This window comes from Vitis vinifera, chromosome 8, assembly GCF_030704535.1.
Source record: "Vitis vinifera cultivar Pinot Noir 40024 chromosome 8, ASM3070453v1".
NCBI classification, from domain to species: domain Eukaryota; kingdom Viridiplantae; phylum Streptophyta; class Magnoliopsida; order Vitales; family Vitaceae; genus Vitis; species Vitis vinifera.
In genome coordinates, this window is record NC_081812.1 from 14,939,102 (window position 1) to 14,965,824 (window position 26,723).

General features: G+C 36.4%; 4 protein-coding genes across 10 annotated transcripts in view; 2 read left to right on the plus strand and 2 right to left on the minus strand.

The window, feature by feature from the left end:
* The first annotated feature begins 603 nt into the window (after positions 1 to 603).
* On the plus strand, positions 604 to 6,135 carry LOC100260111 (ankyrin repeat-containing protein ITN1). The gene is made up of 4 exons (XM_002277499.5): positions 604 to 939; positions 1,171 to 1,830; positions 2,894 to 3,303; positions 4,913 to 6,135. Exons 1-4 carry the CDS (start codon positions 921 to 923, stop codon positions 5,738 to 5,740), a joined length of 1,917 nt encoding a protein of 638 aa, XP_002277535.1. The 5' UTR covers positions 604 to 920; the 3' UTR covers positions 5,741 to 6,135.
* Positions 6,136 to 10,879: 4,744 nt separating this feature from the next.
* LOC100265311 (ankyrin repeat-containing protein At5g02620) lies at positions 10,880 to 15,279 on the plus strand. 5 transcript variants are annotated; one of them, XM_019221620.2, is made up of 4 exons: positions 10,880 to 11,269; positions 11,479 to 12,207; positions 12,649 to 13,058; positions 14,194 to 15,279. In XM_019221620.2, exons 2-4 carry the CDS (start codon positions 11,871 to 11,873, stop codon positions 15,070 to 15,072), a joined length of 1,626 nt encoding a protein of 541 aa, XP_019077165.1. In that variant the 5' UTR covers positions 10,880 to 11,269; positions 11,479 to 11,870; the 3' UTR covers positions 15,073 to 15,279. The 5 variants fall into 5 exon arrangements, with proteins under 5 accessions (XP_019077165.1, XP_019077163.1, XP_019077164.1 ...); XM_019221618.2 differs by having other exon boundaries at positions 11,631 to 12,207; XM_019221619.2 differs by having other exon boundaries at positions 11,800 to 12,207.
* A 4,577-nt stretch (positions 15,280 to 19,856) lies between these two features.
* On the minus strand, positions 19,857 to 21,350 carry LOC100244805 (probable membrane-associated kinase regulator 4). Its single transcript, XM_002274276.4, has one exon. The coding sequence runs from the start codon at positions 21,146 to 21,148 to the stop codon at positions 20,057 to 20,059; it is 1,092 nt and encodes a 363-aa protein (XP_002274312.1). The 5' UTR covers positions 21,149 to 21,350; the 3' UTR covers positions 19,857 to 20,056.
* A 2,035-nt stretch (positions 21,351 to 23,385) lies between these two features.
* Positions 23,386 to 26,723, minus strand: part of LOC100249942 (uncharacterized) — a 31,379-nt gene continuing 28,041 nt past the window's right edge. For 2 of the 3 annotated variants that reach the window (XM_019221428.2, XM_019221430.2), the window contains exons 11-18: positions 26,084 to 26,185; positions 25,486 to 25,593; positions 25,229 to 25,359; positions 24,987 to 25,053; positions 24,830 to 24,888; positions 24,665 to 24,758; positions 24,252 to 24,322; positions 23,386 to 24,119 (exon numbers count right to left, since the gene is read on the minus strand). In XM_019221428.2, coding sequence (XP_019076973.1) covers positions 23,801 to 24,119; positions 24,252 to 24,322; positions 24,665 to 24,758; positions 24,830 to 24,888; positions 24,987 to 25,053; positions 25,229 to 25,359; positions 25,486 to 25,593; positions 26,084 to 26,185 — 951 coding nt within the window. In that variant the 3' untranslated portion in view covers positions 23,386 to 23,800. The remainder of the gene's footprint in view (positions 24,120 to 24,251; positions 24,323 to 24,664; positions 24,759 to 24,829; positions 24,889 to 24,986; positions 25,054 to 25,228; positions 25,360 to 25,485; positions 25,594 to 26,083; positions 26,186 to 26,723) is intronic. The other variant, XM_010655193.3, reaches the window with a different exon arrangement.

The following is a 26,723-nucleotide window of genomic DNA, read 5'->3' on the forward strand; positions in this document are numbered from 1 at the left end:
AAACCATCCCAATAAAAAAAAAAAGTTCCCTCTCATAAAAGAATGAGATCGGAAACGAAGAAAAATTATAAAGTAAAAGACTTTTATATTGACGTTGTGGTTCTCGATTTTAATATGGTTTCATTTACTATTTGGGGTTGGCGTGAAAAATTAAACAATAAAATAACTATTTTTTTTTATTTTGGGCATTTAAAAAAGGTTATTTGAATTTTTCTTAAAAAAAGTAAAATAAAATAAAATTTTAAAAATCAAGCATAATCAACTTGCTTTTGGGAAATAATTTTAATTATATTAAAATTTTAAAACGATTTATAAGAAAATATTACATTTGCAGCCTATTTGGTAATAATTTTTTTTAAAAATTTTACCTAAATTTTCTTTTTTTAAAAATTAAATATTTATCTAAATTTTAAAAACAAAATTAAAAATAGGAAAAATATATTTTTTTTTGAAAAAAACGTTTTCATTAAAAATACTTCCGATAAACGCAATTTTATTATCCTTTTTAAAACGTTAAAAAAAATAATAATAAAAATGTTATGTTGTTATAAATGGTAATAAAATAATAAATAAAGACGTCTAGTTTCAAACCTTCAACTGATCATAAATTAATTGTCCAGTAGAAGGATGAATTCCATCTCAAAAGTCAAAGTCTAACGGGCCTTAAAAAATATAAAATAATAAAATAAATAACTGAAATAGAAAAATGGGGAAAAAGTGGAGCCCCATCTAAAATGGTAGGTCCGGCGGCGTCAACAAGTTGAAATCCAAAGGAGAAAGAAGGCGAAGCATTTTTTTCCGTCATCGGCGACTGCCCGATCTTTCCTACCTCCTTCCTCTTCCGCTTTCCAAAACCCTAAGAATTCAAAATCCTTTTGCGTCCGCAAAATGATTTTTTAGGGCAATTCTCCAACATTTCGATGGGTTCTGGATTTGAAGGTACTTTCCTTTCTTTTCTTATTGGTTTGTTTGGCCGCCCCCGAAGATGGGAGAAAAGAGAATGAAATGAGATTGAAATGTTTTGAATCTAAAATTGTGATGCATTTTGCTTTTTATTTTTCTGCATTTTCTCAACAGCCGAACACTGCGTTTGATTGATGAGTTTTGGATTTGTTGATCTGATTGTTTCAGTTGTTTATAATTTGCTGATTTTTATGGTTGATTGAAAAGGGGACGAGAGGGATCTGGAGAAGGGAGAGGCCCGGCCCCAGAACCTTAGCCATTTGAACGATCCGTCGCCGCTGCCTTCTCCATCGGCTGCGACCTCAGGGCCCGCGCTGGTTTTATCCAATTCTGGTAAGGCTTTGGGTATCTCTGCTTCCAGTAAGGCTTTGGGTGCATCGGCATCTAGTAAGGCTTTGGGTGTTTCGCCTTCCAGCAAGGCTTTGGTTCTGTCCAATTCTGGTAAGGCTTTGGTTCTATCAAATTCCGGTAAGTCTCTGGTCCTGTCCAATTCTGGAAAGCGGATCGATCAAGCGGGAAAGAAGAAGTACGTGAAGCAGGTGACTGGGCGGCATAATGATACGGAGCTGCATTTGGCCGCTGCGCGTGGGGACTTGGAGGCAGTGAAGCAGATTCTGGGCGAGATAGATGCTCAGATGACGGGAACATTGAGCGGGGCAGATTTTGATGCTGAGGTGGCAGAGATTCGGGCTGCAGTTGTGGACGAAGTGAATGAGTTGGGGGAGACAGCATTGTTTACTGCTGCAGAGAAGGGGCATCTGGATGTGGTGAAAGAGTTATTGCAGTACTCTACTAAAGAGGGCATTGCCATGAAGAATCAATCTGGATTTGATGCTCTACATATTGCTGCAAGTAAAGGTCACCAAGGTAAAGATAAATTGGATTTCATGCACATCTCCAATTTCATATTATTCCACTTCCTTTTCTCTTCTTGTTGTCTTCTTGTTGTTGTTTCAACTGAATCTAGCTGGAATAAACTGTCGTTGTATCCTCCACAGCCACCACCGGGTAATCCGGGGATTCCCAAATGGCAGGAATGAACCCAAGCTGTTCCACACATCATGGCACTCACTCTTACCATTAGGCCATGCAGGGAATCTGTTAAATTCAATATCTCAAAGTTGTTATCCTAATATGGGAAATGCAGAAAAAGGGAAATGTGAACGGGAGAATGGAAATGGGAAACCTAATTAGGAGCTCTATTGAGACAGATAGAATTGTTTCTGAGCCGGAGGAAACATCTGAAAATATTTTTTGCTATATCTATGGGACATCTATTATTAGTTTTTAATATGCAACTAAAGAGTAGTATTGAAAGTGTCAAGGGAACCCATGTACACAGGAAACTGTACAAGAGCACCCAGCTGAAAAGAAAAAGAACCCAGAAAAAACTACACTGAGGGGATTGAAAAACAGGGCTCACAAGTTTCACACAGTCCATCACATTGTACTGGTTAAAGACTCTGGTACTTGGTGCCACCCTTTTAAATCTCTGGGGCAGGGACCCTATTCATTCCTTGTTGAGAACGATATTAATTATGAAATTTCATAATTTTGTCAAAAAGTGTTTATAAGATATAACCAGGTTTTCCTGAAAGCATTGATGCTGCAAGTTTTGAATTGTGCAAGACAAGCAAAATGAAAAATGTGAGATTTATTCACAATTTTAATTGTTTTGTAAAAGGCAAATAGTTGGGGAAGTTATCTCTTGAATTCCTTGAGAAGTGAGAAGATATTACAGAAAATATGCAATATTGCTGTATCTTTTTTTATTATATCTTGTTATATGTGCTTGCAAATTTTTATGGCACACGGCTGTCATGAAAAACATACAAACTATTTCTATCTTCTTCTTTTTTACCTGGCTCTGGCCTCAGATATTTTCCATCCAAAATCAGCTGAATAGAGTTTAATAACCATCTCCATGCAGTAATCGTTGAGGTGCTATTGGACTATGACCCAGAGCTAAGCAAAACAGTGGGCCAATCAAATGCAACACCTCTAATATCTGCAGCAACAAGAGGGCATCTAGCAGTAGTTAATAATTTGCTGTCTAAAGACTCTGGCTTGCTAGAGATATCTAAATCCAATGGAAAGAATGCATTACATTTAGCTGCTCGGCAGGGGCATGTAGATATTGTAAAAGCATTGCTTGACAAAGATCCACAACTGGCAAGAAGGACTGATAAGAAAGGGCAAACTGCATTGCATATGGCTGTAAAAGGGGTTAGTCGTGAAGTGGTGAAGTTGCTTCTTGATGCAGATGCAGCCATTGTGATGCTCCCAGACAAGTTCGGTAACACAGCATTACATGTAGCAACCAGGAAAAAGCGAGCTGAGGTATTGATAAGATTGCTGCAAGTATATTCCATATCTGCATATTTTCTTAACTGTCCATGGGCCTAATTATCGCATTGTTTAACATAGAACTATTACTCATATTATTTGATCAGTTTTGGATGAGTGGGCTGCACACCCTGGACTCACCCAAGTAAACCAAATCTTGAATTTAGGATAAACATTAGCCTTAGTTCAGTTAAAGCTTGGCCTGGCCCCATGAAGTATGATGCTTCACACATACACTTGCACATGTCTTATAGATTTATGTGGTACCATAAATTCACAAAATTAGTTTTGTCGCATAAGCAGAGCATGGTTTATCGCTTCACTGCCTTAATTTTCAAGCTAACATTTTGCTCTTGCGATGCACTCCTTTTTGGTGTCATCAATTTATGATCTGCATTTTAAAAAAAATCAAGTTACCATTTCGGCAAAACAAATTTTATGTTGTTTTTTTGCAATGTTTAATGAGCATATTATTTCTTGAAAGTTTAACTTTGGCAGGCCTGAACACTAACCCACGGCTCATATTATACAATGGGCTGGGTTCTGACTGACCTCAGCTTGGCTAAGTGCAGCTCAATTTGCACTTTTTTTGTTCTGGACAATAGCTTTTTAGGAGTTATTGAGGTTGGTTTGTTCATTTGGGTTGGTCTCTTTTGTATCCTGCCTATTTTTTCAACATAAGGTTTTTAAAGATTAACACCATGTTTGCCAAGAAAGTACCAAGGAAAGAAAAAAAAATGTTAAAGAAAATAATTTTCTTAAAAAAATATATAATTAAAAATCTACGTATTTTCAAATTATTTAATTTTTATATAAAAGAGTTAAATCAAGTGAAGTGAGTTTGAAGTAGTAGATAGAAATAATTTATTGATTTTGAATCTATCTTTTATTTTCCTTTCATTTTTCCTCAAAATTTTCAAGAACCAAACATAGCCTAAAAAAATTCTGCTGAAACAGCTGTGTTCTCTTTTTTTCCTTCCCAAATTGGGTGTAAGTAGTCCATTGAGCTAAAGGCCTAGACCTTATCTTTCATCTTTTGTAAATGAATGTTTTCCACACTAAAAGAATTGTATTGGAGGTACAAACTAGCGGAATGGAAAATAGAGTTAACAATCTAGGAATGTGATATAAGTTAAACCAATGGTAAAAAAACAAAATCTATGATAGGAATAATGATCCACAGCCAACCATGTGGTTTGGGGTTGCGGGTGTGTGGTTGTGGTGTTATGGCTTTGCTAGCTATATGATTTTTTTTTTTGTTTTATAGACTTTGCTAGCTATATGATTGAAAATGCATGTCATATCAAGCTGCGTACATGTAAGGTATGCTTAGTCTTTTGGTACTCTAATCAGATTTTGTTTAGGCTTCAGATTAGTTTTTTGAATGTCATATTCAATATTTATCTTTTCTTTTTGTATTTCTGGCTTTATCTGTGTGTACTGCCGTATTTTCGGTTTCCTTTTTCTTTTCATTGTGCAAACCTATCAGTTTTTTGTTATTGATTTTATGGGCATGCAAGAAATAATTAGAATTCCAAAGCAGATTATGGAAATTCTGTTAAGTATAAAATGCAGTAATCGTATCCCTTGCTATTTTGTGCAGATAGTGAATGAGTTGTTACTCCTCCCAGACACCAATGTGAATGCATTGACAAGAGACCACAAAACAGCCCTTGACATAGCTGAAGGACTCCCTCTGTCTGAAGAAACCTCTGAGATAAGAGACTGCTTGGCACGGTATGGTGCTGTCAAAGCTAATGAACTGAACCAGCCACGTGATGAGCTTAGGAAAACTGTAACAGAAATCAAGAAAGACGTTCACACCCAGCTTGAACAAACCCGGAAAACCAACAAGAATGTGAGTGGGATTGCCAAGGAACTCCGCAAGCTCCACAGGGAAGGAATCAACAATGCCACCAACTCAGTCACTGTGGTGGCTGTGCTCTTTGCAACAGTTGCATTTGCGGCCATCTTCACAGTTCCTGGTGGTGATAATGACTTGGGGGTGGCTGTGGTGGTGGACAGTCCATCTTTTAAGATATTCTTCATCTTTAATGCCATTGCACTCTTCACATCATTGGCTGTTGTTGTGGTACAGATCACCCTGGTGAGAGGGGAGACGAAATCTGAAAGACGGGTCGTGGAGGTGATCAATAAGTTGATGTGGTTGGCCTCTGTTTGCACTTCAGTGGCCTTCATTGCTTCATCTTACATAGTGGTTGGCCGCCATAACAGGTGGGCTGCCATTCTTGTTACAGTTATAGGAGGAGTTACAATGGCAGGAGTTCTTGGTACTATGACTTATTATGTGGTGAAGTCCAAACGAACTCGGTTACTAAGGAAGAAAGAGAAGCATTTGAGGAGTGGTACCACTTCATGGCGTCACTCAGATTTGTCTGATTCAGAAGTTAACCCAATTTATGCCATCTGATCTGCCTGGACTCTGGATCTGCTCGGGTCTCCTATCTTCCTTCCGGCCTTTTATCTACAGAAAAAACCAAAAGAAAAGAAAAACTGAAAGCAGTTGGGTGACCGGTGTTTTTGTCTGAAAAAGAAAACCAGAAGAAAAGAAAAAGGAAAAAAAAAAAAAAAGGTGGGAGCTGTTGGTGTTTTTGAGGGGGGCTTGTGCTGTAAATACCCGATCTGGGAACAAGTAGCATTCCTTATGGATTGATTCTCTGAAGGGGAATGGATTTTTCTTCTTATTATTATATGTAAGAGCATTAAAGGAATACCGGTTGAGGGACCTGGAACACTTGTTGTATAACTTTTACATTATTACTCTGCATGGCTTAATCCGATTTGACCAGCTACTTATTTGTCTGATTCAGAACTTTTACATTTCATTTGTTTTTGTTTTAAATATTTAAATCGGTATGAACATGAATAATTAAAACAAACCATGTTTGAGATTCGGAAAAAAAAAATCCATTTTTGACTTAAATAAGTCATTAAGACAGTTTACAAATCACTTTCTAGGTTCTACACACATTTCTGAAGGACTTTTCTTAATAGTACGGTAATTTAAAAAAGTTATGCTTAAATTATTGTAGTAGAAGAAGTTATTACAAATATATGGTAGTTTTTACCACATAGGAGAGAGAAATATATGGTAGTTTTTACCACATAGGAGAGAGGAGAGAGGGTGAACGGATAAATTTTTTTAAAACCAAAATCATCTTTTCAAACAAAAGAGACGAGTTCCATGAAAAAACAAATATATATATTTTTTTAAAAAAATCATCTTTCAAACAAAGGGAACTCGTCTCTTGAAGAGACGAGTTCCATGAAAAAAATATATATTTTTTATTAAAAAAAAAAAAACAGTTGCTGAAGGGAACTCGTCTCTTCAAGAGACGAGTTCCCATGGAAAAAAAAAAAAATATTTTTTATTTTAAAAAGAAATTCCCAAATTTAAATTTTTTTTTTTAAAAAAAAAAAAACAAACAAAAGCAATTCCTCCATGGTTTGTTTGAGATAACAAAGTACATAGATCCTCCTTGAAAAATTTCATATCCTAAAAATCTAATTTTTGTTTGAAATAATTTTATTTTTAAGCAGAAAAAGCCGGAAATTTTTTTTTTATTTGGGAATTTTTAAAAGAAAAAATATTTTTTTTCCATGGGAAGTCGTCTCTTCAAGAGACGAGTTCCCTTGAGGAATTGGTTTTTGTTTTATTTTATTTTTCATTTTTATTTTAATTTGGGATTTTTTTAAAATAAAAAATATATTTAAAAAAAAAAAAATTCCATGGGAACTCGTCTCTTGAAGAGACGAGTTCCCTTAGGAATTATTGTTTTTTTTTTTTTTTTTTTTTTTTTTTTTTTTTTTTTAATTTGGGATTTTTTTTAAATAAAAAATATATTAAAAAAAAAAAATTTCCCATGGGAACTCGTCTCTTGAAGAGACGAGTTCCCTTTAGCAATTTTTTTTTTTTTTTTTTTTTTAAATTTGAGATTTTTTTTAAATAAAAAATATATTTAAAAAAAAAATATTTTTTACATGGGAACTCGTCTCTTATTATTATTTTTTTTAATTTGGAATTTTTTTTTAAATAAAAATTATATTTTTTAAAAAAAAATATTTTTTTTTTCCATGGGAACTCGTCTCTTCAAGAGGGAATTGAAAAGACGAGTTCCCTTTATTAATTTTTTTTTTTTTTAATTTGAGAATTTTTTTTAAAATATATATATATTTTTTTTAAAAAAAAAATATTTTTTTTCCATGGGAACTCGTCTCTTGAAGAGACGAGTTCCCTTAAGGAAATTCTTTTTTTTTTTAGACTTCTGGCAGGCTGCTGTGTAGAAACATGCTTGCTGCTTTTGGAACAGAAACTGCAAAGCTTGTAAAATATTCTTGATGGAAGACAAAAGGCTGATGATTACTTAGATATATATATTTTTTTTAAAAAATTTATTTATTTTTACATAGGAACTCGTCTTTTCAAGAGACGAGTTCCTTGAAGAATTGTTTTTTTTTTTTTTTAATTTGGAAATTTTTTTTTAAATAAAAAATATTTTTTTTCCATGGGAACTCGTCTCTTCAAGAGACGAGTTCCCTTGAGGATTTTTTTTTTTTTAAAATAAAAATTATATATATATTTTTTTAAAAAAATTTTCCATGGGAACTCGTTTCTTGAAGAGACGAGTTCCCTTTAGCAAATTTTTTTTTATTTGGGAATTTTTTTTAAAAAATATTTTTTTTACATGGAACTCGTCTCGTTCCCTTGAGGAATTGTTTTTTTTTTTTTTTTTTTTTTTTTTTTTTTTTAATTTGGGAATTTTTTTGAAAATATATATATATATATATATTTTCCATGGGAAGAGGAAATTCTTTTTTTTTTTTTTTTTTTAATTTGGGAATTTTTTTAAAAAGATATATATATATATATATTTTCCACGAGTTCCTTTGAGGAATTGCCTTTTTTTTTTTTTTTTTTTTTTTTAATAATTTGGGAATTTCTTAAACAAAACATATATATATTTTCATGGAACTCGTCTCTTCAAGAGACGAGTTCCATTGAGGAAAAAAATGTTTTTTTTTAAAAAAATAATTTGAGAATTTTTTTTTGTTTTAAATATTTTTTTTTTAAGATACGATTTCCCTTGAGCTTGTTTTTTGTTTTTTTTTTTTTTTTTTTTATAATTTGGGAATTTAAAAAAATATATATATATTTTTTTCTATGGGAACTCGTCTCTCAACTGTTTTTTTTTTTTTAACAAAAAAAATATATATATATTTTTTCATGGAACTCGTCTCTTCAAGAGACGAGTTCCTTTTGTTTGAAAGATGATTTTGGTTTTAAAAAAATTTATCCGTTCACCCTCTCTCCTCTCTCCTATCTCCTCTCTCCTATGTGACAAAAACTACCATATATTTGTAATAACTTCTTCTACTATAATAATTTAAGTATAATTTTTTTAAATTACCGTACTATTAAGAAAAGTCCCATTTCTGAAGGTGACCCTAATTGTCTCCATTGGGCTGCGCCCTCCCCCACAAGGAGACAATGTAGGCGTTTGACCCGGGCCATCTAACTGGGTTGTATTTGGGGTAAAAAGATAGGGGTGAAGATTAGATATGCAGCTATATCGTCCAGGGGTTCTGTATAGCGTTGGTCCATCCCTTGTTTGTGTACAATATTTTAATCTGCCAGTGCTGGAGTGGGACCCGGTTGGACTTATGAAAGGCCTCACCACGTAAGCGGTTGACATAAACTGATAAACTGATGAACCCTGAGGGAATGGTCAAAAAGTTAGCTACGGGACATGTTAGCATTCCACCTTGTTGATAATGCTACGCAATATGAGGAAACTATCAACCACGGGTGCTGACTCTAATCGCATTTACAACTATTTTTTTTGTTTAGTATCAACCATCCAAGAGTCTGAGCGGTTAACATACCACCTACTCCCCCACCTTTTCTCATAAATATCTCCATAAAAAAGGGCCCCAGTACGAGCAGTTGTTCCATTGACTGGTGCAAGACATGGTTTCTTGTCTACAGATTCCTCCCAGGGAGCCCCTTAACCTCCATCTCATTAATTTCAATCCATCTGAGATTGTGTATCCAAGTCAGTAGTTGACCTGATAGTTGTTTCCAATTTGGTTGTGAAGCAATCCAAACCATATTTTAGAAAGAGAGATATAGTCAGGTTATACCGCTAATTTAGTGCCCACTTACTAATAATGTCATACAAAAAAAAATATATATCTGATTATTAACCAATTACAAGTACAACAACATGAGCAGAGAGAATCATCAGCCCCAATTCGCTTCACATGGGTGCTGTCTAGACGATGTTTATTAACCAATTAACCCCAAGAATTGGAATTTCCCAACCATGATACAACGAGTATGCTCTAGGAAAATTACTGTGTTTGAGACATTATAGCAAGCACGGTGCCTTTCAAATATGACCAAACACAAGTACTTTGGCCGGAGTGGACACTGTCCAAATGCAATGCAATGAGAACGCGTTTAAAGCGGATTAGTTAGTGTGGGGTCTGGCTATAGTCTTGAGTGGTACTTTTTTGGTATCTATTAAAAAGGAGACACTATCAAAAAGAGATTATCAATCAGCTCTAGGTCCAATTTGCATGTTTTTTACTTTTTATACTTTCATACTGGCTTAAATCTTATTATATATATTTAACGTTTTTGATCTTTTGTTTTATAGGTATCATTCCAATGCCTTGGTATTTTTCGTTAACGCCGCACCATCACGTTACAAGTGGCTAAATGGCTAGCACCATTCCCAATGTGATGCTGTTATTCTTTCACCGTTAACCCGCAATCATGTGGCAGGGGATAAGTTGAAGAAATATAATCCTTAAATTATGAATTTAATCATTTTTATACTTTTTATTGAAAAATAATCAAATTTTAAGGTAAATATTAAAAAAAGAATGATGATATTTCCATTCAAATGAAAAAAAAAAAGGGGGGGGGGGGGGGGGGCGGGGGGGTGTAAAAAGACCAAATTTCAAAAATTAGATTTTGAAAATCTTTTTAATCAAATAAACCAAAATTCAACCACCATGTGAAAGCACAAGTTCAAGGGAAAAGTAGGATCTCATTTGCGGGGACCCTTGCCCCCTTGCGAGGTGATTATTAATGAGCGAGTGCGGCATGATGGAAAGCGTGTGTGACAAAGTCCACACAACACAAGGCCTGAGGCCCTGAAGGGCCCTATATCTATGGCGGCCACACCCAACTCTGCCTCGGTCAACACATCTCTTTCAAAATTGCAATCATATCACTTAGACATTTAACCTCCCTCAATTAAAATGGCCCACCTTTTTCTTGCTTTTGGATATCACCACCCACTTGGAACTGTAGTTTTATTCACCATAGAATTTTGATTTCTAATTGACCTCAGGGGAAAATCTACTTGACCAAATTCATCGAAAACTTAAAGCCTGTTTGTTTACTCATGAAGATCAGAATGATTTCAAGATAAAAAGTTCTTTATTTTTTAGATTTTCCATGGCCCCACGCTGATACCACGTCTGCCGTTGGGATGGTAATCAACGAACGATGGGCCCTTTTTTCCTAAGCTTATTATTATTTGCCATTTTTAGTGGCTGAAACGGTGAGAAAAGAAAACTGGAGTCCATAACAAACGGCCAGTTGCTTGCAAGCTTTGCGCAAGCCAACAACCATCATTCGACGTCTTACTTTTGCCTTCCCTCTCTTCATCAAGTTTCAAAAGGTTCCAAACTCTTTTTTGTTTTGTTTCTTCGTTTCGTTTTTCCTCCTGTTCCTCGTCAACCACACTCAGGGTTATTGAACTCCATTGAATTTTTTTTGTATGCCTCATATGGTGTCTTTATCTTGTTCTGTTTCATTCATGCCTCTGTTGGGTTTTTGATTCCCATTTCTCTTCGACATGTGCGGCAGCTAGAATGTTTCTATATCTCCCAGCTATATTTGTTCTTTCAGAGCTGATTTAATATGGTGAGACTGAAAAACTCTTTCTTCAAACCCCGGGTGAATATTTAATTTTATTATTGTTGTTTCAAACTTTTTTTTCTTTTGAATTCGGGATCTTGAAGGTAGAACCCAAGTCCCCAGTTTTCTTGTTTTGTTGAATAAATTCAAATAATTCAAATTAGGTACAGTTCTCAAACTCCACAGTCAACTTATATTGCTTTTTTCTTATACAGACGATGATGGCAATGATGGTTTATGAAAAAAATTGTGATATACTGAATCCGAATCAGTATAAGAAAATTGGGATATATACTAACTCAAATCTTAAGAGAGACTGTAGGGTGTTATCATCTCGAAGAACGTATTGAATATTTTTTTTTTTTAGGTTCAGATGATGTCAGAAAACGTCATGAGCCCCTGGGGTCAAACTTCCGGGTTTCTGACGAGCTCATTTCTGGAATCATCCAGATGATCATGTCTAGATAGAGTTGCAAATTGATCAATTGTGATGGCAGGCAGTAGGTGAATTTTGATCTGGGTTTCTCATGAAACAGTAAGATTTGGATTAAGATTCTAGAAGCATCAAGGGGCATTTTTTATTTTTCCAAGTTTGGAATTGGTTTTGATGGAGGCTCCGGCGAGGCAGCAAAGCTTCCGCCGGAAGAACATCACTAAGCAGTTGACGGGAAAACGGGATGATACTTCATTACATTCTGCAGCAAGAGCGGGAAATTTGGAATTGGCTTTAGATATTCTTTCCAAGTGTGAAGATGCGGAGGCGTTGAAGGAATTGTTGTCTAAGCAGAATCAATCAGGTGAAACTGCTCTTTATGTTGCTGCTGAATATGGTCACTGTGATTTGGTTAAGGAGATGATGGAGTACTATGATGTCTCCTCTGCTGGTATCCAAGCAAGAAATGGCTACGATGCCTTCCACATTGCTGCCAAGCAAGGGGACTTGGGTAAGCCTCTATGGATCTTACCTTGTGTCTGTTCCCCTCATATGTATTTCTTGGTATCAAAAGTTAGCCTTGTTTCAGTCTTTTGCACGGCATAAGGATGGAGTTCTCAGAATTTTCTAAGTATACTTCAACTATTGAAGAAAAATTTACACTACAAATTGAATTTGTTGTATATATATTTGAACCCCTGGAATTGCTCACAACTTTCCTTCAAGAGATTTCTTGAATTTTGTCACTGTACTTGATCTTGTTAACAGCAAAAATGCAAATTTAAGTTATTATTTTCCCTAAGTGTTTTGGAATGTTATTGGATTAATGTCGAGATTATTGTGAAGGCTTTGTCATGATTGTTGTGCTACTGGCTTCCTTAATTGTTTCCCTCTTTCTTAAGTTATATAGGAGTTGGATCACCCTAATTTTGAATTGCTGATCATGTTGCAGAGGTCTTGAAGGTCCTCATGGAGGCCATTCCAGAAACTTCCATGACTGTTGATCTATCAAACACTACAGCATTGCACACTGCTGCAGCACAAGGTCATATTAGTGTAGTCAGTTTCCTCTTGGAGAAAGGCAGCAGTCTGGCCAACATAGCAAAAAGCAATGGAAAAACCGCCTTGCATTCTGCTGCTCGGAAGGGGCATTTGAAGGTTGTGAAGGCCCTATTGAGCAAAGAGCCTGGAATTTCAACAAGGACTGATAAGAAGGGCCAGACAGCTCTCCATATGGCAGTTAAGGGACAAAATATTGAAGTGGTGGACGAGTTGATGAAGTCAGATCCTTCTTTGATAAACATGGTTGATGCCAAGGACAACACTACATTGCATGTAGCTGTCCGGAAGTGTCGGGCTCAGGTGATTAAAGTCTTTCTCCAATCTTTTGGTCTATCAGCCGAATATTAAAGTTTCTATTAAGTTATAGGCCTATACTTGTTTGCTGGGTTTTCAATGAGAATCATAATAACTCATCGTTCCTTGTGTACATAGTTGAATCAGAATTAATAATTGAAAAGCAAAATAAAAAATTAATGAAAAACTATTTTTTCATGTTGAAGAAGTAGTTGCTTTCTGTTTTGCAGCTATTAAATTTTAGTTAGGCCTGCTTGGAAGGTTCAGTCAACTCAAAATAGTGTCCTAGATCCATGTCCAAGTCCTACAGTACCAGATTCTTTCACTAGTGCATCTCAATGGAGATTCCTTTGCCCTAATATGATAAAAGAACCTTTTAGTTCCTTTATATGCAGTGGTTCATAACTTTGAATCTCATTAGATAAAACGGAAGGCAAATTAGAGCATCTTAATATCCCTTGTTTCTTCTCATGGATGCCTTCACAAAACTGTGGGAATATTAGTGCTAAAGCATCTTAGTGAATTTTCTATAAATTTATACCATTCCCCAATGTAACTAGACTCTTTATCATTGAAATCACTATCATTTATTTCAGTTTTCTTATATCTTAAGGAAGGGACTCTTAGGTTTATCTGATTGTTATTGAATTCAGCCTCCATATTTGAAAAATGAAATTTTGTGAATAATGTCATGATTCATCACAAGGTGATGACCATCTGAATTACATTTGTTCAGGGCATGGAGTCTTGGATAATGGATTTAATATGTTTCCACAAAGTATTTAGGCCATAGTTTGTTAAAAGCACCATGCCTTTTCTAATCCTGAACAGAGTATATTTTCCATCTGTTGTACCTATAGAATGGAGTACACATTTACTCCCACTCCCCTGTCATGCCAGAACAACCAAAAGACAGAGCCATAAGGATTCATGCCAGATTCTCCTTTTGTAACATCAAAAGGGTTGGGATTTTTATGATCCATGTTGAACTATCCTTTGAATTGGCTTTAATAGAGTTCAATTAGTCTGTCACCAATTTAGTTTGCACAGATACTAGATATTATCAACTAGAGATGCTAGAAGAACAGAATCCCTCTTACAAAATTGGAAGTCCTGACATTGCACTCTGCTATTGGTGCAGATAGTTCAGCAGCTACTAAGTCACAAAGCAACTGATACAGAAGCCATCAACAAGTCTGGGGAAACTGCTCTTGACACAGCAGAGAAAACTGGGCACGCTGAGATCACAACCATACTTCAGGAGCATGGAGTCAAAAGTGCTAAATCCATCATGCCTCCGACAAAAAACAAGGCCCGAGAACTCAAACAAACTGTAAGTGACATTAAGCATGAGGTCCATCACCAGCTCGAGCACACCCGCCAAACACGTAAACGTGTGCAGGGTATAGCCAAGCGGATCAACAAAATGCATTCAGAAGGGCTCAACAATGCAATCAACTCCACCACAGTTGTAGCTGTCCTCATTGCCACTGTTGCTTTTGCAGCCATTTTTAATGTTCCAGGCCAGTATGCTGATGATCCAGAGCATGTCCCTCCTGGGCTCTCTCCTGGAGAAGCGAACATTGCCCCTAGAACTCCCTTCATGCTTTTTTTCATCTTTGACTCCCTTGCCCTATTCATATCTCTGGCTGTTGTGGTGGTTCAGACTTCAATTGTGGTCATAGAGAGGAAGGCAAAAAAGAAAATGATGGCTATTATTAACAAACTAATGTGGTTGGCTTGTGTGCTGGTCTCTGTGGCCTTTCTTTCACTTTCTTATATCGTTGTTGGAACCAAGGAAAGGTGGTTGGCTGTTGGAGTAACTGGAATAGGGACTGTGATCATGGCAACAACGTTAGGAACAATGTGTTATTGGGTGATTGTGCACCGGATCGAGGCTAAAAAGTCGAGGAGCATTCGAAGGTCAACCATGAGTAGTAGGTCCCGTTCATCTCCTATGTCAGTTATGTCAGATTCCGAGATCCTGAACAATGAGTATAAGAAACTCTACGCCATTTGAGATAGACATTAAACATGTCCTTTTTCCCCTTGTTAGGCACTCTACATCCCCCTTTATCAGGTGTATATGTCCTATGTAACATATGTAACCTTTCCTTTCTCATTGAAGTTGGCTGGCTATTGTTTCCACCAGCATGAGCTATGTAAGTGAAGGTTATAGAACAGTAAGCTTCTCATTTTAAAATTCACAGAGAAACAAATTAGTCAATCTATCTGGCTCAGTGGGTGTCAATAGTTTGTGAGACCATTTTCATATTCCCATGTGTATATGCTCATATGCTTGCTGATTGTTATATTTTACTTCATCAATGGACTCTATTCCCCCCACTGCCCACTGCCCACAATTGTTATCTTGTCATCATCACAACATAGTACTAAGAGTAGCAGCAACAGCAGCTGCTGTACGAAATAAACACAAACCGTAAGAACAATGCTAGTAATAGACAATATGCTGTTTAGATTTTATAACGGCTGATTCATTTCTTTATTTCTTTTATTGTGCGTGCGTGTGTGATGAAATTTGAATCTCTCTCTATTTTCCCCCTTTTTCTTCCATGTTTTTATCGGGGTCATTTTACTAAAGAGTTTTGAAGATCAAAGGGGGCTTAGAAGCGAAACATTAGGTCAATCTCTCAGCTTGTACGAAATTGAAAAATTTTCTTTTCATTCCCTGGATTAAGGTTGTCAAGATTCTCAATTTCTCACGTTTCTTGGGGGGGAGGGGGGTGAATCTAGAAATGATTCTTTGAATGCCCTTTTGAGTCAGCCTTTTCTCTTTATTCATTTGGGAACTGGGGTTGGGGTGTTGGGAAGAGACAATCATAGATTAAAGCTGAAAATATCCATCCAGCTGGGTGCATGCAACTCTTTCACAAGCTTCAGGCAAAGCTGGAGCAGCAGTGTACTGCTATAATGGTAAAGAGGATATTCCCTTTCTTGAACGTTCCCATTCCAATACGCAAGTTTCATAAACCGAAACCAAAATTATTTCTTCCTAAATGAGTTTCTTTATAACCAAATTCTGAAGGTTCCCCTGGACTTGAACATTTGCCACTAATAGATGTTCTATAAATAAATTAAGCTGCATGTGACTCCTTTATGATATGATTTCATTTTCAATCAAACCCAAGTGGCCAGTGCATTGAACCTTATTGTTTGTTTCTTTTTGAGGATCAGGACAGTACCTTTGAGGAAGTGAGATTGGATCAACCAAAAGAGCAATAGGCACCCAAATGAACCAGACAATATTGGCACATGGCCTGCAATCAAGGCAAGCGTGTGTGTTTTTTTATGCGTTGTTCATTTCCAATCTTCACTCCTTTCTCTCATATTTCGTTTTCTAGATTTAAATCCTCTGGAATTATTATCTCCAATGGAATATGTAGTGTTGAATCCATGGGAGAACTTAATTCAGCACAAGGGTTTTTTTATTGATCCGGTTTATATGCCTGTCCATGATTTTGTCAATTTCATATTAAGATAACCCTGTCTAGAAATTATTCCAATGCATGCTAATAGAAATCTAGAGTGCTTAAATGGAGATTTCTTCGTATCTGCCATAAGCATATAAAATAAGCTTTGTTTCCCTTTACTTAGAATTTGTGGAGAATGATCAAGTGTAGACACATGGGTAAAGGTTACATTGCACATAAGGGAGCATGGCTCCACTAGCCCTAGTGTACATGGACAAACATTAAAAGAACTTACTGGCTTGCAATCTGTGGAGGGAACAGATAAGGAAAACTGAAAGTGAAAGGATAGATTTATTTTCTCCTTTTTGCTTTATGTTCTCTCATTTTCGTAGATGTTCACTGTACTAATTAGGCCGTGTATGAGAATAAAGTGAAGATGACAAGTTAGTTCAGGGAAAAAAATTTCTCCAAAAATATCTGCAAGAAAATAATATTGATGCCTTGGATCTCTCCTGACAGTACTCACATGCTCCACTTTCTGGCTGGTCCCAGCAAGAGCTTTGATATCCTTTTTTTCGATCCACTAGGACTTGTATTCTTTTTCTTATGGATGCTTAAGAAGGTGAACTTTGGGTAATCGGGTTTATATACTAGCATGTAAAGTGTAGACAATTAATTAAATTTCTTTTAATCTGGAAGTGGATGTGGAGAGCCACAAGGCAATGGAATCACCTGGTTCCATTTTAAGAACTTATTCAAGAATAGTTATAAATTTATAATTATTTGAAGACTGATCTAGACTTTACTGCAACATTTGAATGATATTACATTGGATGCCAACACGCTGGAAAGCATAATTCATAAGCTTTTTTATCTGGGTCAGTGGCATGTCTATCTTAAACTATCAAAATATCTCAGTGGGTATGAAGACAAAACAGTACCTGAAATTCAAGATTTTTAATGAGAAACCTGTACACATGAATATTGCTCATATATTTGACTTATTGTGTATCCGATCATTGTGCTTTGATTGCTTACAAAAGAAACGTAAGAAAAAATCATGGAAGAGCTCGACCTTTTTAGCAGATTGGGGTCAGTGTGTCTGTTGCATGTTTTCACGTTTTTTTTTTTTTTTTTTCTTTTCTTATCATTTCTTAGTACCCAACCATAAGTGTGTCTGTTGTATGTTTCCAATTTTCTTCTTCTTTTCTTATCATTTGTAGCAATCAACCAATCAGTTAATATTGGGTATGAAAAAGATAGAAAAGTGGCTGTGTTTCAACTTTTAAGTATGACTAAATCCATTATTGGTAAGCATAGAGGTAAAAAATTTCTTAATTCCCCACTTAAGTGATCTCCTAGACCAAGGCTTGTAGAATTTTGCATCCATTTAAGAGCCAATTTGGTTATCCTTTGCGTAAAAAGGAAAATTTTTATTCTCAGTGATGTTTTGAGACAGCTTGTGTGTTCTATGGCATATTCCTTCCTGTGGAACAGTTGAAAATGAAATCAGTCTGTTCTGAAGGCAAGCTCTAGCAAAGGCCTTACATACATGTTCTCCTTAGCTTTGTACCATGCATTCAGATTCATGAGCCTTATTCAGATGACTACTGCACCATTACTTCAAAAATAGATGCTCTGTTATAACTTGTCAACAACCTGAAATGGTTTCCAAGCATGTAAACTGTAAGTTTTTTTGTTAACAAGCATATGTTTGTTGTTCTTCTGTAACTAGTTTAATATGATTCATTCAGAATCATGCAAGATATTTTGAATAAATTGGAAAGCTGTTTGATGAAAAGACGATACCTTCTTTTCATAGAAGAGCCTGCTACTTCAATTTCTTCCCCTTCTGGTTGTGCAAAAAATCTGGTGGACATGTTTGCTTAAGCTTAATGTTTAGTCAAAATCAACAGAAAGAACAAATAAACACCTTTGGATAGTTGTCTGCCTAAGAGAATTCTCTGTTTCAGCGGTTGTATTATTGATTTGGTATGCAACTGTTTGTACATCTCTCTTTCATCCATTTTTATTAAATGTAACTGCATTACGGATTGCTGTTGAGGGGTAGATAAGTAAATTTCAGGATTAAAATCAACATCTGGGCTGTATGCAATGATATTCATATTTGCATAAATTAGTGCTACTGTGCTGTTAATGTATAACTAATTGTCATCATGTGGGAATAGTGGGCTTATGGTTCTCCCTTTCTCTTCTTTCAATTCAGAAAAGGCTGAAATGGGATAGTTGCTTGAAACTTATATTGGCTAGTCAGCCTTTCAAGGAAATTTAAGGTTCTGTGGATGAGGTCACCTCTTACTTGTGGAAGCCTGGAAGGTTCTCTTACTAACTTTTTGCTTTTTCTTTATTCCAAAGGAAAGATAAAAGGATAATGTTCTTCACTTTTATCCACTGTTTCATTATCTCCCACATTACTCTGTAGGAAATGGGCGCTGATAAAATCTGAAAGTTGAAACAGTGATATAGAATCTAGTTCAGGGGAAAAAGGAGCAAATAAGAACTACAGTTGACAAAAGGCTTAGCTAATATGGTACCCATAAATTAGAAAAGTTATGACAACTTTCTTGAAAAGGTTTCCCTCACTTGTGAGTTGTGAGGGAGCAAAAGCTAGTGCTTTCTGCTCTATGATTTTATAAAGTACTTCTAATATAAAAAGAATTTTGGAAGAAAAATGAGACATTTGATAAAATTTAGAAAACATCCTTACGAAATTGAAAAATCACAATAGTGCTTTTTGTAAGAAGCACTTGATAAATGATTCTCCCAAAAATACTTCTAAAGAAAACACTTCCATTAAAAACACTATACGGACTTCAAATTTCCTCCATGGTGCTCAAGCCACATGAGGAAGATTAACTCTTTAAATTTTGGCCACACTGAAGAGGTACCATAGAAGGATGATTTCTTTTTTCAAATAAATGTCACCTATGAGCAATGACCCAAAAACAGGAACCACTAGAGTAAAACTTGTGTGACTTGTCCCTAGGGATTATCAAAATCAAAAGAACATATTAGTAATTTGGAACGTAGATTCTGCAAGGGCTATCACATATGCCATATACACAGATGGATGGGTTCTGCTGTAGTTCTAGTTTTCTTTTCATTAACTTTGTATAAGGCAGAATGGTGGTTGAAAAACTAACAGCTTTTAGAGTTCAATTTTGCCTCAATCCTGCACATCACTTCGCTTCATAAGGGTTAAGGGCCTAAGGCAAGGTTGAATTTGATGGCAGTTGAGGTTTTTCTTTTTCTGGGGTGGGGGATGGGTTGATGATTACGATCTTATGAAAGTAAATGTTTGAGCCCCCTGAATTATGAGCCACATTATGCAACTTATGCAAGAGAAACAGAGTGAAGAATGGAACATTAATTTGAAGAAAAAAAAATTCTATTTCCATTTATATTGAACACAGAAACTCTTTGAACTTTCATGAATTGGTCTGGTCTCACAGGGCATGGACACTATGTAAAATGGCAGAACATCACACTAGATTAAAATCACACCCAATTAGAAGGAAATGGGAAACCATCTTAGTAATCTCTCACATTTGTTCATATGCTACAAAGTGCTGGTCTTTCTTGATCTTCACAAACTGCAAACCTTGAACCAGATAGTGAATAGAACCCAACTTCAGCTACAGTTTCTCTTAAACTAAACAACTGCTGGGACTGTTTACAGTAAGCAATTGCTCCCTCAATTGAAATCTCAATCTCTGCGTTGGCGCTGCTGCACCTCTTGAGCTGCTGTAAGTCATAAAACCCATTTGAATTAAAGGAAAAGGAGGAGCAAGAAGAAGAACCGGATGAAGAAAATGATGATGACGAGCACTTGGTTGGAGAATGGCGTCCAATCGCCCCTGAGAATGACCTTCTATGGCTATTAACACCATCATCAACCATCTCTTTGTCAATGCTCTTCATGACAGTAGGTGACATTTGGTATCGCTCATTTTCAATCTGTTCAAATGGGGTTTTCTTCGCTATCTTCATGTACTTACTTAGACACTGCTTGCCTTTAGAAACATTGCACGCTTGCTCATTGCAGGCTGCCTTGGCACAAGACTCATCTGAACAACCAGACTTGCTAAACAGCGACTTGAGGTAAGTTCGGGAAGCGTTAAACTTTTGACCCAGTGAGGACTGCTTGAATTTCATGAACCAAGACTTCTTCGGTAGTTCATGGACGGAGCCGCTCACGTCAGATGACCATTCAAAGAAGTACGCATCTGGGTTGAGCTCATTACTGACCCTGCGAGACTCTGATGGTGAGATGCATGATTCCAGTGGGGTGCTGGTATTAGTGGGGGGCTTGATAGTGCTGGCCATAAATGGAATGGTGAAGAACTCCTCGTCAAAAGCTTCCTCTTTGTCCTCAAATGCTGCAGCGTTGGAGTTGTGAAGGAGTTTCTGCACCATTTGCAAGCGAGGTGGGAGGTGAAGAGGAAGGAGTTTTCCCTTGTAGAAGAGTTCATCAGCAGGGGAAATGAATTCTCTCCCATGAGAGATTGAAGACATTTGAAACTCAAACTCTCGAGATTGTGGAGGAGAGTTAATGGAGTAACATAAGAAGTTGGCTGAAGGGCTCACTTCCATGTCTATGTAGTCTTCATCTGCATAGTTATACGAAGGAAGGTTTGGGGCCATCTCTCTCTTCTCTCTCTCTCTCTCACTGTCTGTGTTTCTCCCTATGGAGATGCTTATTGGGGGGTGAGCTTGGTTATGGCAGAGGAGTGTGGAGCATCCTCTTTTAAAGTAGAGAAATTCGTAAAAATACTGGTATTTTTTAATTCATTTTTACAATATCCCTGAGTATTTCCAAATGTTAAAATGCAGAAAAAGAGTATCGACTTTTGTTCACGTACGCGTAAGAGCCGCTTGCTCTCCTTTGGCATTAAGTTGGTGTGGCTCTTTAGCCGTTGTCATTGCTTTTGTTTGAATTATTGACCTTGCTATTCATCTTCCACGCGTTTTTTTAAGCGTCCATCACATCTTTCTCTCATTAGATTAGATATATAACCTCTTCTCTTGACTGCATTTTCCCTACCACCCAATGATTTTTGGAAACATCTATTTAATTAAAAGGTGTAAAACGATTCCTAAATGAGATGGATAAGACGGTGAAATACAGAAGGGGCATTGGGTATATCTCATGATTCTCATCCAAAGCCAACTTTTTCTCTTTTTTATTTCTTTTTGGTTTTGGAAAAGGCACTTCCCTGCCGACTTTCTTCACGCAGGGCTTACGGTGGAGTTGAACTTGTCTAATCAAGGCTCTTTGGGAAATGGACATGGAGACAAGTGGATAACAACCCAGGAAACACCCATCACCCATGTATGTTCTTTTATGCTCTTATCAACTTCTGTCAAGGCCATGAATCTGAATCTGTACAGAAGAAGAAGATGGAAGAAGAAATCGCCACAATATTCTTGTTTGTATTGGCAAGTTTCAATGTAAGTAACACGTGAAACCTTCTTTTGAGTTTTAAGTTTTAACTTCTAATCAATGTTGAGAAAGTACACAATGCGTTCAGATGGAATGCAAATTTGAAATTTTGAGGGAGACGCTATAAGAGTGAATCTACTTGGGGGTCCTCAATGGATTGAGCCCAACACCTCTGTCCAAAAGTATCCTCTTTTTTCTATCTGCAAATCGAAATAATTAATTCTGGTGTCTCCTGCAAAAGCCTTAGCTTCTCTGCCACCAAAATTCAAATTGAAAGCAGCCCATTTCTCAAAATCTGATTTTTAGGGTTCATAATAATTTAATAATGTTCATCAAATGATGGCGGGGTAGAGTCCTATTTATTTATTTTTTACTTTTAAAAAAATTCACCTTATGGGTCTCCCCATTTGCCCTGACCCAAACGTGGCAAGTTTTTGGCCCTTTCCGATAGTGCCGTGGGAATTTCGAGTTTCCCGTGGGTTCGGTAGGAACAAGCATAAGGGTCCAAGGGAGCAATAGGCCCATAGTGTCTTCTAGTCCAGGTTACCAACCCCTGGCTGGAGGAATGCTGATTGGCGTCGCTTTTTGAGAGGTGATGAGAGTGGTGGAAGCCACCGTACCTGTGAGAGTGACAGAAGAGTTGGATCAGACAAGGGATCCACACTCAAAAGAGTGTGACCAGTGAATGGCCCAATACAGTCATTCGCTGGTCACGTGATCTCTTCACTAGTGCGACACGATACTGTTACTGGAGGCGCTGTAAGGGCTAGGATCCATAATTGGTGCGGAAGAATGCGATGGGAAAGTTCCAGGCAAAGCCCAAGGGGTGTCCCTTCTTCCTACATAGCCTTTTGGATGTCCAAAGTGTGTGAGCCCATTTACAATGCTGGGGCGCGCTTTCCAGGAGGGATAGCTGGTACTTTGTACTTGGTAACGTTATTGAGGAGGAGGAGATATTTTGGTACCTTTTGATGTTGAATGCTACCAGAAACCGGGGAGTGCTTCGTAACGATGGTGGCCTACAAAGTTTAAAGCTGTCATGAAAATCTTCGCTAACCTCGAATGGAAATGAGGATATATGTAAAACATCCTGCCCATCTAAGTACGCTCATTTTTAAATTTTAAGTATGAAAGCAATCTTTTAACAGTCAAGTCCAGTGGATCTGACCTCTAAAGTCAGTCACATTTTCAAGATGGCCGGTCCTTGAAACCATCTATTATTCTTAACCAAATTAGAAACCTAGGAAATTTGGAGAAAAATGCAAACAAAGAAAATTGAGAAGAAATGTTGAAGCAAAGAAAATGTGAAAATAAATAAATTTATTTTTATATCCTACATTAAACTTATTTGACTTATTTTAATTAAAAATATAAAAATTAAATAATTTGAAAATACATAAGTCTTATATTTTTCTTAGTACAATCAAATACGAGAAAATTTTCTTAATTTTTTTTCTTTCCTTATTATTTTCCACGATTCAAACATAGCCTAACCCCCAGCCATATCCCCTTCAATTACATTTGCCTCCACAAAATCAATGTTATACACCTTCCATCATTACAAGTTTTGGAGAATTAACACCAAATCAAGTGAGTCAAATATCTTTCCAATACTACATGTCAAAGGAGGCTGCTCCCATTTAAATGCAGCTTTTTGGGAGTTTACAAGATGTTCAGTAGTCACATACAAGTAAATTTTTTTTTTTTGTATCAAAACAATGCCCGCCTTTGCCTTTTTCCTCTCCAGGCGTTGATGGAATGCAGTCTTGTTATTTGATTTAAACTACCACGTATATGTTTTATATCACCTGGAAAATTTGACACACTTCCTGTAGCCAGTTCAAGGTTTTCAGTCACCTTTCAAGTTCATCGCACACCCAGTCACTGATCTCGTCTGATGAGTGGTCCCTGCTACTCTTCCCAAATTCTGACTCCAGCTCTAACAGCTCTGCCTCTCTATCCAATGCCTTGTCTCTCTTAATTGACTTATATTCTGGCATAATATGTTTGAGGTAACCGGATGGACTTTTTTGGGGTGTCTCTAGGATTGGTGGCTGTGAACTTCTTCTGGTTGGAGTTTCAATTTCCAAAGTTGGTCTCTCAATGGATTCAAATTCATCCTTTATTTTTTCCAGTGCATCGAATAGCTCTTGGACCTTTTGATCATCTTTTCTGGAATAAGTGCATACCATGTTTCCCATTTTAAGGGGGGTGAGTTTGAAATATCGTAAAATAGTGCATGTCTAAAAAAAGTGAGAGACAAGTAAACATAAGTCAATTGACAACACAGTATGAACATTGCACCTGGAGAGGTCTTCATTTTGAGCATAGAACTGCTTCTTCATGCTGACCACTACACTGAAAGTGGTTATGAACTGCAAATGCGAATAAAAAAAAATGAAGAAAGACAGCCCTTATAGACTTATAGTGTAGATAAAATGCCAAAACTGCTCAAAATAATAATAATAATAATAATAATAATAATAATAATAATAAAATTCAAATTCTCAGTGATCTGAGAATAAAGCACCTACATTCCAGGGGACAAAAGACGTGGAAGACAAAGCTCAATACCAAATTTGAATGGGTAAAAAAAAAATTGATTACCCTTGCTTTCAAGTGTACAACAATTTGATGGTAGAGGAGAATGTGACTATGAAACGTTATTGAAACTATGAAAGAGAATAATATTGGATGAATATGAAAATCGTGCATACCTTGGCTTCATAATCCAGATATTCCTCTTCAAGATTTTTCCTTAGGTTCATTGCTTTTGAATTTTCATCACCCATACTTGGTATTATTGCTGACCTGGTGCCAGGTAACAGTTAGACGCTTCGCTAACCGAGATAAAACATTTTCAAAGGAAAAGTTAAAAATACCCTCCACTTAAATTCTGCACTAGTTTCTTCACACGAGAGACAGAAGGCTCCAACTCTTCCTGGCAAGATACAAGATGTGCATGTCCAATAAGAAAATTAGGGAAATTTCATTGTATTACAAATGGACTTTATACAGGGGCATTGAGTGAATCAATACCTTGTAAGCAGAGAGAAGATGAATAACTAAATTCACGAAGTAGTCTCCATATTTCTCCAGTTCATCTCTTTAACATATAAAGAACATACCATTAAATACAAAGAAATTGCGATTAATTGATAAAACACAACAATATGAGGACTTAAAACTTATGCAGGACAAGACAATTAGACATTAAACCATCTCAATTTTTTTTAGGAAAAACAGTGAAGTTTAACCAACAACGAATGTGATGTATGTACCTGACCTGGTTCTCGTTTTGCGCTGTGTATGCTCTCTGGAGAGTCCATGTATCTTCCAGAAAATTAATCCATGTAGTAACAACATGTGCTTCTACTCTACACGAAGCAAGGGATCTTGACAGCTCATCTTCCTATGATTTAAACGACGTTAAAAATATAAATAGATATTAATGATGAAAGAGATCTATATTCTGCTTTGAAATATTGGTGTTGATTATGATACATGTGTTAATTCTGAATATATTTAACTTGAATACCCTTGCTTTCAAGTGTATAACAATTTGATTGCTAGCTTCAGCAAACTGCTCACTTTCTTCCCTCGCATTATGAAGGCGTGCTCGGGCAGCAGCCAATGACGCATTGACCTACACCACATACCAAGTAGTAAAGTGTCATCCGACTGGAGGATAATAAAACTATGCAGAGCACAAATTTTTCCAAATCATTAAGCATGAGTAATTTGAATGAGAGAGTGAAGAGTTTATGAGAACTCCAAACCTCTATTATTAAGGGGGTAACACTGTGAAGCACTTACCAAAGAACCAAGAAGTTCTTCATTCACTTAGATCATGGTTTTTGACTTCTATAGCACCCCAAAAATACCACTTCTAACACCACTGGTATTCAATTTGATCCAGTACTTTGAAACCATGTACATCTATGCTGGAGTCTTGGGTTTGAAGCTCCATGAATGTCCATAATATAGCCATTAAATTAATTTGAATTCTTCATGACTTCATCCGGTTAATGGAAATAGTTGGGGGGAAAGATAAGAAATTGCCAGAGAAAGCGCTCTCATTTTGGTTTTTGGGATTGTCCTAAAGAAAGAGGTATGGATAGGATCATATAAAATACCTTTTTCAATTCAGCTTCAAATTCATCTCTTTGCCTTTCAAGTGCTCCTATCTCCACTGTCAGTTCCTGGAGAAGGTCATGATACTTGAGCATCTGGATATTCTTCAATCCAATCAATCATGAAAAGCAAAGTTCCTTCTTAATGAGTATATTCGAACATAACATGTTAAGCATTGAACTTTCTCAGTTATATCCAACTATCCCTATAACTTTGAAATTTGGAGAGCAATGGAACAATTATGTCTTGTATCCCAATTAGAGCAAGGAGCTTTTCATGAATAATGGCATTTTTGCATGCATGCATGTAAAAACCAACTTGGCTAGGGAACTTCCAACAAGAATCATGGAACTTAAGCATCAACAAAACGAGAGAGAGATGCAAACTATTGAATGTTACAATGCTGAAACCATAGTGCAAATATTCAAATATGACAAATTGGAAAAGGAGGCCAAACATAGTTCTCATTTCACTAAGTCAAAACAACAGGGTAGCATAAAATGGAAAAATAAAAAAATATAAACTAAGTTCCCCATGCAATGTGGCAAGAGGACTGTTCCCCATGCAATGAAAACTAAGTTCGTTACCACTGTTTGTATCACCCTTTATCATAAACCACTATAATTGATGGGGAACTTATAA

Excerpts from the sequence above, each read along its gene's own strand:
- LOC100244805 (XM_002274276.4), bottom strand. The coding sequence starts at position 21,148 with ATGGCCCCAAACCTTCCTTCGTATAACTATGCAGATGAAGACTACATA.
- LOC100265311 (XM_019221620.2), top strand. The coding sequence starts at position 11,871 with ATGGAGGCTCCGGCGAGGCAGCAAAGCTTCCGCCGGAAGAACATCACT. Across the intron at positions 12,208-12,648 it reads TGCCAAGCAAGGGGACTTGG|AGGTCTTGAAGGTCCTCATG; the intron begins GTAAGCCTCTAT and ends ATCATGTTGCAG. Across the intron at positions 13,059-14,193 it reads TCCGGAAGTGTCGGGCTCAG|ATAGTTCAGCAGCTACTAAG; the intron begins GTGATTAAAGTC and ends CTATTGGTGCAG.
- LOC100260111 (XM_002277499.5), top strand. Across the intron at positions 1,831-2,893 it reads TGCAAGTAAAGGTCACCAAG|TAATCGTTGAGGTGCTATTG; the intron begins GTAAAGATAAAT and ends ATCTCCATGCAG. Across the intron at positions 3,304-4,912 it reads CCAGGAAAAAGCGAGCTGAG|ATAGTGAATGAGTTGTTACT; the intron begins GTATTGATAAGA and ends TATTTTGTGCAG.